The following is a 9,058-nucleotide window of genomic DNA, read 5'->3' as shown; positions in this document are numbered from 1 at the left end:
TGGTGCCATCTGCTCATTGCCGGCTCTACTTGCTCGCAATAATTGCCCCCCTCAGTCCTGGGGTTCTGGTCACATTATATAGCGGGGGCACAGGCGCAGGTAGCGGGTCCCGAGTGTTTATTGAATGTATCAGGACCGGGGGCTGTTTGTAAGCAGTGAAGACCCCTGCGCCCATCCTCATCCTCAGCACGAGTACAGTCACGTTTTATGACGATTGCACCGTAAAATGTGTAAGAAGCATTGCGCAGCCCAGGACCCGCTTATTGCGCAGCCCAGGACCCGCTTATTGCGCAGCCCAGGACCCGCTTATTGCGCAGCCCAGGACCCGCTTATTGCGCCGCTGACTCCTTCCCTGCAGCTGACGGGAGCAGGGGGCCGAGCCTGCTTATATAGGACGCCTGATGGGCTGGGAAGGGAGATTTGATTGACAGGTTCCCGGAGTGATTTGCACCACGTGACTGTGGAGGGGGGCTGGAAGAAAAACAGACTGTCTGGCCGGAGTCTCATTATAGTCATTTTAGTTGCCAGCTCCATTCTTATAGTATCATCGCAATCTGAAAACTGCCTCCGTGCCCCTGAGCTTTCTCAACACCTTTGTCCAAGATTGGCTGTCAAGAATCATGGACTGTTTTTCTATGCCTTGTTTTCTGTCAGTGAGTAGACTTTAATATTTTGATTTTTTTTCTTTTGGGGGGGTCTGTCTCTACCTTCCTTGTGTGTGATGATCAGCGAGGAGCTGCAGTTGTAGTGGGATGTGTTGCAATAGTAGCATGGCAGGGGATGATGCTCTCTGGACCCCAGCTGTATGTGAGAGGAGAAGGTGATTCCCCCCATCAGCTGTTTGCATCCCTGGTGGGAGCTGCTGCAGCCCAGGGAGGTGAGCAGGGCAGAGCACAGCCGGCTAGAGCTGATCCTGACTGCACTGCTTAAGATAAGAGGGGCTGCATTGACAGAAAGAATTCAGTCTCTTGTAGTTTTGTGGAATTCCAGGACTGTACAGTATTCTAGAAGGAATAAGTCCTTATGTTGAGGATTGGCATTGCTGGAAAGTGCAATGCTTGTTGGAGTCATCTGGCAGAGATCTGTGGATGCCCTAGCAGGGGATTCTGATGCTGGGGTAAGTAACTGTTACTTATAGACTTTTATTTAATGACCAGTTGATTGCAGGTCTCTCTATGCAGAGACAGCGAGATTGTATTGCACTGCCTGGAAGAGCTGTTTGTTCTGCCAGAAGCCAGGTTTGAGATAATTGTGCTGATAGTCCCAGAGACACACACAGATTAGCAGGATGGTGGATATCTGATAATGAGCTATTTGCCAGTAAACAAGTTAGACCATGACATGATAGGAAGCCCTCCTCCTGCCCCGGGACGTGGTGTACTATGGGGTTGCTCTTCTTTTTCTTTTTTTTTCTATACCACTCAATTTAGAAGTTTCCATTCCAAGTCTCCTATTTATTTTGTATGTATTGTGTTCTGCACCCCAGAGACACCATGATTCCTGGTAACCGAATGCTGATGGTCATTTTATTATGCCAAGTCCTGCTAGGAGGCACTAGCCATGCTAGTCTGATCCCTGAGACCGGAAAGAAGAAAGTGGCTGAGATTCAGGGCCAGGCGGGTGGAAGGAGGTCCACTCAGAGCCATGAGCTCTTGCGGGACTTTGAGGCAACGCTACTACAGATGTTTGGCCTCCGCAAGCGGCCACAACCCAGTAAGGAAGTGGTGGTGCCTGCCTATATGCGGGACTTATACCGACTACAATCTGCAGAGGAAGAGGATGAGCTTCAGGAGATCAACCTGGAATATCCCGAGAGACCCACCAGTCGTGCCAATACCGTGAGAAGTTTCCACCATGAAGGTGAGTGTCAACCAGCTGTTAACCTTCAACCCTTCCAAATATCTATCACATAGATTACTGGTCTTCAGGTTTACCTGGTTATACATTCTATTTATTTCTGATAGGATTCTCTAAACATCCTAAAGATTATGCTCTCTCATCTATTCATACTCCGCTTACTCCTATGGTCCTTCCTTCGTTACCCCAGACTGACCTTTAACTATCCAGTAGCATGGCAGAATGTAGCAGCACCAATTAACTCAATCCGCTATATTGACTTAGTCAATATCATTTTTATCTCTTGCAATAATATAGTGGTGTTACCTGTTCTATTGTAACATCTTGGTAACACCTTCCATTGTCTTCTGTTTGTATAGGACTGCTGACCATCCCCCTTAATTTCCATTATACATTTGCACAGTAGTGTTAATTTAACTTTGTAAATCAACCTTGGACCATCCACACATTTCCATATGTTTACTTCACTTTAATCTTTTATTGGACTCTCTACTTTTACATAGTTAATGGGGAGAAAAAAAAAACAGAAGGCTGTAAAAAAAAAGCCAAAGTTCAACCTCTTATTTCTAGAAAATGTATTATGTGTTATTGTGATCCCAGAACTGGCTCTCATGGTCACATACAATACATGGTCAGGCGGTCACAATGCAGAAGTCTACCCTGAAGCTGTATCAGCCCTCACAATATATTAGGCAGCAAAAAAAAAATTCTGTATTGCATTCCAAACACCTGCAAAAAGCTCCTTCTACATTTCTGTAAAGTATGTTGGCTAGAATACTGCCAAGTGGTCTGGACATAAAAAAAAAACTCTGCGTCTCTGGGAGAGAAGAATAAAATGTTCTGTCAAATCCTAAGTATATATATTTAATGTTTTTCTAAGCCAGTTAAGCTTATTATATGTTGGGTGCAAGCGAAATGCTGAGTATTCATTCAATGGTATTATATTAATGCCCTTGTAAAGTAGAAAGGGCATAGTGTAGATTTACAGTAATTATACATTTATATAAAAAAAGCACTTTAGGAAGCATTTCTGGAAGTAGCAAGCTCTTGAGGAACTACAAGTCACATTCTTTCCTCTGGGATTTGTAATCCTACAATCACTGGGGAGACGGCGTTTGCAGGAGTATTTTCTACGATGATAAAAATAAATCATATCTTCACTTATTCTGCCCTGAGCCCAGTAAAACATGAATGTGAAGAAAGTTATATGTTTACGATCAAAGTCTGAACTTTGCAATTTGCAACAAACGAGTAGGTTGTATGTTCTACAAATAGCAAATTAAGCGGCCCTGAAAGATCAAGAGAGAAAATAAATGCATATTTATGTTAAATGTATTACACGGGTCCATTTGAGCATTTTATAAGCTGCTTTATGTATCCCCCCCCCCCCCCATCATCAAAGGCAAAGGTGTAACTCCCTGTTTTTTCCACTAGTTTTAATACTTAAAATACACTTAGTGTATTTAACGCTACAGCCGTGTGTTTGTAAGATTTGTTCAATGAAGCCTTGTAATCTGACCCAAATGTTTCCTAGCGGATGTTTCTCTCCCAAAGTAAATCTGAGTTATTAATCCACAGCATCATTACTGTGCTGGAATTTGCTTTTCCCCCTTTTCTGTAATATGATCAACAAGGCATGCTCTATGTTTTCAAAATCGCTGGATATCCCAAGCAATACACTTCAGGTAAAAAAAAAAAAAAAAAGAAACCTTGTATGTGATCTCCGCTGCCAAGTGATTTTGAACATGGAACTGGAAGATCTTGTGGTGTGTGCATCACAAGGGGCTAAACATCTATCAAAAACACCATTGTATTCTTCTCCTGCGCTTAAGCAGAAGTAATGTGTTCTTGAGTCCGTGCTAGCAGCAAGTCTAGATGTAGATCTGTTGTCTTAACGTGTATCACACAAGTATTCACTCTTCTTTTTTCATTTTTTATTTTATTTTGCTAGAACATTTGGAGAACATACCAGCCACAGCAGAAAACTCGGGCATCCGCTTTTACTTCAATCTCAGCAGCATTCCTGAGAACGAGGTGATTTCTTCAGCTGAGCTGAGACTTTATAGAGAACAAATTGAAAATGGCCCAGCATGGGAAGAAGGCTTTCACAGAATAAACATATATGAAGTTATAAAGCCCCTGATGGCAAATGGACAGATGATTACTAGGCTACTGGACACCAGACTAATCCATCACAATGTGACTCAATGGGAAAGTTTCGATGTAAGTCCGGCAATTATGAGGTGGACCCAAGACAAGGGAATTAACCATGGGCTTGCTGTTGAGGTCCATCATCTCAACCAGACTAAAACATATCAGGGGAAGCACGTCAGGATTAGCCGATCGTTATTACCTCAAGAGAATGCAGACTGGTCACAGATGAGGCCACTTCTAATCACATTTAGCCACGATGGCAGGGGACATGCACTGACCAGGAGGTCTAAAAGAAGTCCAAAACCGCAGAGAGCCAGGAAAAAAAACAAAAATTGTCGGAGGCATTCTCTGTATGTGGATTTCAGCGACGTTGGCTGGAATGATTGGATTGTGGCACCACCTGGATATCAGGCATTTTACTGCCATGGTGACTGCCCGTTTCCCCTGGCTGACCACCTGAACTCAACCAACCATGCCATTGTACAAACTTTGGTTAACTCTGTAAACTCAAGCATTCCCAAAGCATGCTGTGTTCCCACAGAACTGAGCGCCATTTCAATGCTCTATTTGGATGAGTACGACAAAGTTGTCCTTAAAAACTATCAGGAGATGGTTGTAGAAGGGTGTGGGTGCCGTTGAACCCCAAAAAAACTGACTGCTTATTATCAGATGGACTTCTTTAAAATAAAATTAAAAAAAAAACAAAAAAAAAAAACGAACAAACTGGACTTTCACCTTGACCTTATTTATGACTTTTACGTGCAAAATTGTTTTGACCATATGATCATATATTTTGACAAAATATATTTATAACAACATATTAAAAGAAAAAATAAAATAAGTCAATATTTAAAAAAAAATGCAAAAAACAAACAAACCCATAAGCTACTTCTTTGTACAGTTGTTTATACATGTACATTAGGATGAATTTATATGGGAATAGAGTATTTTTTCTATAAAATCATTTTATAGTGTTACTATTTATTGGCAGTGTGGTTTAAATCCATCCCCTAAATGAATGTACATTAATTGTAAGCAGGGGGCAGCCTGGAAGTCACGGGGGATGTGGTCGCTTGGATTTTCAGCCACTGGGGAGCTAAACTGCTTCACTTGCTAACCTGTGTTAAATGTTTTTTTTCCCACTTACGGTAATTCATCTGAAAAGACTCTTGGAAGCACCTGCGTTGTTATGCTAATGCAAAGTATAGCTCACCTCCCTCCCTCCTGCTTTATACTGCAGGTACAAAGCTATTCATGTGACTTTTTTTAAAAAAAAAATATATATATTGTGGAGTCTACAGCCCGGACTGTACTGAGAGTATTGTGCAAAATATTTTTTTTTAAAACATCAAAGCTTCCTAAAGTCTTTTGAAGGTTAAAAACACACAAAAATGCAAAGACATTTTACAAGTACTGTATTTACCATCGATAGATGTTTTCGTCTTGTGTTTCCGTCATCACCAGCGAATGAAACGGAAATATTTTTTTTTTATAAATATATATAATTTTGAAATAAATTTATTTATTTTGCTCCTTTTATATGGAAATAATCAGTCATTTTAGGGTTGTTTGTCAGTACATACAAATATCCCCAGTAAACCATATTAAGGTTTGTCTTAATTATTGTAAGCTCTGCAGTGCTTAGAAAGGGGGGGGATAGTATGGAGGGAGCTTAGTTAAAGCTAGTAAAAACTCAAAAGTGGAAAGTTTGCCAAGCCACAACTTCCCGGAGAGTGCAGGTGGAGGGACCAGATCAGAGCCTCAGGCTAAGGCAACAAGACTTCATGCTGCTTTTGTAGCTCCCTTCAGAAAGGGCCTTTTTAATTGTACAGAGCTTAAATAAATTGTTTAAAAGAGATTGAACTTCGTTTTCCCCGAGGACTAATTTGTTTTGTGACGTTTGATTTGCAAAAAAAAAAAAATCTCTTTAACATGTACTGTTAATGTAAATAGGGTTCAGAAATGAACGTATGTTTCATGCTTACTAAACCTGCTTTTGTTGCGCCATGAGCTTACAGATGTTTAGCATTCACAATTATATTATTGTAGGTCTTCCTCAGTACTGTCAATTATTTTTTTAATGGCCAATGGGTGGTTCATATTCAGTCTAATGGGGATTTTTCAGAAACCCATGGGTATAAACTCCTTTGGGAGGGATTATAGCAGGTTTGGATTTTTACAGGTGAATCCATTGTGTTTCGCCCACATATTTTCCATAGGAAGTGCCAAAATTGCAACTACAAACTTTGGTGCTTGATGACCGTGACAGCCCAGACGACATCAACCCCATCTGCCCATTGCGTTGCATCAGTTTGCCTTGCTGCAAATGCAATAAAGTAGAGAAAACGCATGCGATGGATCACTGTCTGACAGCGTCTCCTAAACTAAACCCTTCCTGTGCAGTTAATTCTTTATTAAAGTGAATGCAAGAAGAGGTGTGGAGGCTCCTGTCTTTTATTAGTTCACTTTCACAGGTGGACAGGTAGAGTTTACTTGTCATGGCAAATGTTTAGTCTAAGAATTCTGGGTGATTTTTGCAGGGTTTTGTTTTGACCTTTTTAGCATGGTTGCTCTAATGATCCTAATGTGTGTATGTAAATATGTTCGGACTTCCCACTCACTTTGATGAGGAATCGACACCCCAGAAATCAGAATCACTCAAGTTCCTTTCTACTTTTCGCGTCACCCTTTCCCACTCTAGTATGTATTCACGGTCTAATGTACTAAAAAGAAACCTCTATCCTGATTTTAGTAGTTACATGTGAATTAAGAAATTCCATTAACAGGATTATGTGGTATGTTAGGTAAAAAGTGATGATAACATGATTTATACATATTTTTTATCTCTTTTCTTTATACTAAGAATAGTACAAACCTCATCAAATATTGTAAAAACAAAAAATAATTCTTTCCCCTGACGATCCCGCACTGCTGGTCAGGCAGTCATCTTAGCTCGAGACGTCTACAACCCATCAGTGCAGAGACATGATGGCAGCCGGGCGGCACACAATGTCTGCAGTGGACCCTTGGTGGCCACTTGTCAACAAAGGCCAAGAAGACTGCTGTTGCATCAACGCTGGTTTCATGAGCATCAACGCTGGTTTCATGAGGATAAAATTTACATTTTTAGATATTTTTTTTGTTTGCTAATTTTTGCTGCTGCCATTCTTTCTTTTCAGAAGTTTGATAACTAATTTGTTATATTTCATGTTTATATTTATTCTTAAGATCTTAATCATTCAGCACAACTTACCACGATTTAGACCCTAAAGGTTGCTTGAATTTCTATCTCTACTATCTGCCCCATGCGTATTGAAGTGTTCTCTATATGGAGCGCAGTCAAGCCGGCCATATACATTAGATGGGTGTTGGTTGAACGATGCTTCTGCCGATCATTTGGCTGGCAGCCATATCATCCGATACTCAAGTATCGGTGGGTTGCCCCTGTGTTTTCCATGAGGAAGCTGCCGACTGACACAGCGGCTGGCGGCTTATCTTAGAGAGAACATTGAGGTCGACGGACCGAAATCGGACTTGTTCAATCAACATCCCTCCCAACCATCAGTCGGCTGGCGCCCAAATATACATTAGACTGTCATCCAAATCCATTGATATCGACAGGTTCAGCCGACCTAGTCTAGTGTGTATGGTGGTCTTAAGGCACCACCAGACTCATTTAGCAATGGCTTATCTGCATTCTGAAACAAAACATATGATTAAATTCAATCCTTCCAATCCTTATCTCTCGAGACATAGTATGCTGAGGCCTCCAAACACATTATATGGTCAGATAATTGGCAGGTTCTAATGTGTAATGGGGCCTTAATGTTATAAGATGATACACTGTCAAAAGTTAAGACTGAGGCATGCAGGTTATTAGCAAGGCAAGCAGTAGAGGGTGGTAGAGAATGAAGGGTATAACCCTGGTCTATCTATTGAAGCAACCATAGTCTAAATGTCCAGTTAGAGGAATCAGTCTCCATGCATCTTCTCCAGATCATTTTACCAGGATCGCCGCATACATTAGACTGCTTATTGACCATAGATACAACTGTCTATACTTAATAGGTAATACTCCTAATGAATGTGTATATTTTTTTAAAATGCCTATATTATATTCTGTGTGGGTGACACCCCAATCATTACATACTAGAATGGACCTTTTAGATGTAAATTAAAGGGTGGGGTCTTATAAGTAACACTTGGAGAATGACAAGCCTCAGCCAATGAGGCAGGAAGAGGGAAATGGTGACATGAAACTTCTGACCCTAAACGCTGATAAAGCCGAGAGACCACTAGGTCTCTTTATAGACATTCCTCTGACCCACTTACCAGTGTTAATTGTAATCAGTTACTGATTACTGTCTTAGAAAGTGAATGTTTTTGGTCACTACTTACTAATTGCTTTTGATCCCTGACACAAAGAGCAAAACCTTTACAGGGGGCTACAATCATGAGTACATTGAGTAATCTTTCACAAGTCAAAGCTAATTAAATCATATTAAATTATTGACTCATGTAATCTTCATATTTTTATAATATCTACATAACGTCAAATCATCTAAGGCTCTAAATGAATCGGCAGCTGACAATTTTAACAACAATTTGTTCAAAAATTCTCCATTTGTTTTTTTGTCTTTCTAAAAACGATATAAATATATTTTGTCACCATTATTTCAGAATTATCTTGCAGAGGGCTCTGGGTCTGATGAACATGTTGAGAACCCAATTCTAAGATAGTTTTGTGTAAACCATTACTTGTTATCAGAACTGAGCTGCCTGCAATAGTTTCCCAGAAGTTATTAAAAAACTATTTTTCTCCTCTTTATCAGACCAGCCCCTCACCCTCCTACCCCTGCTCATTCTTTACTTTAAAGGTTAGCTGTCTTGCCTAAGGCACTGGTGACCTGCTGCCTTGTCTTTGATGCCTTGAATATCAGGCATAACCCATTCTACAGAAAGAATTTCATTTTAAAGTGGCAATAAGCTAAAAGCCGAGTGCTTTTCAGCTGTTTGACAGAGCAATTACGTACATTTCAACTGATCT

General features: G+C 40.5%; 1 protein-coding gene across 2 annotated transcripts; it reads left to right on the top strand.

Annotated features, from left to right (window-relative positions):
• The first annotated feature begins 498 nt into the window (after nucleotides 1-498).
• BMP4 (bone morphogenetic protein 4) lies at nucleotides 499-6,443 on the top strand. 2 transcript variants are annotated; one of them, XM_073638453.1, is made up of 3 exons: nucleotides 499-653; nucleotides 1,487-1,860; nucleotides 3,809-6,443. In XM_073638453.1, the coding sequence occupies exons 2-3, from the start codon at nucleotides 1,494-1,496 to the stop codon at nucleotides 4,648-4,650; spliced, it is 1,209 nt and encodes a 402-aa protein (XP_073494554.1). In that variant the 5' UTR covers nucleotides 499-653; nucleotides 1,487-1,493; the 3' UTR covers nucleotides 4,651-6,443. The 2 variants fall into 2 exon arrangements, with proteins under 2 accessions (XP_073494554.1, XP_073494553.1); XM_073638452.1 differs by lacking the exon at nucleotides 499-653 and adding an exon at nucleotides 729-1,117.
• The last annotated feature ends 2,615 nt before the right edge of the window (nucleotides 6,444-9,058 follow it).

Source organism: Phyllobates terribilis, unplaced genomic scaffold (assembly GCF_046119375.1).
Source record: "Phyllobates terribilis strain yellow unplaced genomic scaffold, ASM4611937v1 Scaffold_7__3_contigs__length_470593459, whole genome shotgun sequence".
In the NCBI taxonomy this organism is placed as follows: domain Eukaryota; kingdom Metazoa; phylum Chordata; class Amphibia; order Anura; family Dendrobatidae; genus Phyllobates; species Phyllobates terribilis.
Note: the sequence above shows the minus strand (reverse complement) of the source record. Positions and strands in the feature narration are given on the sequence as shown.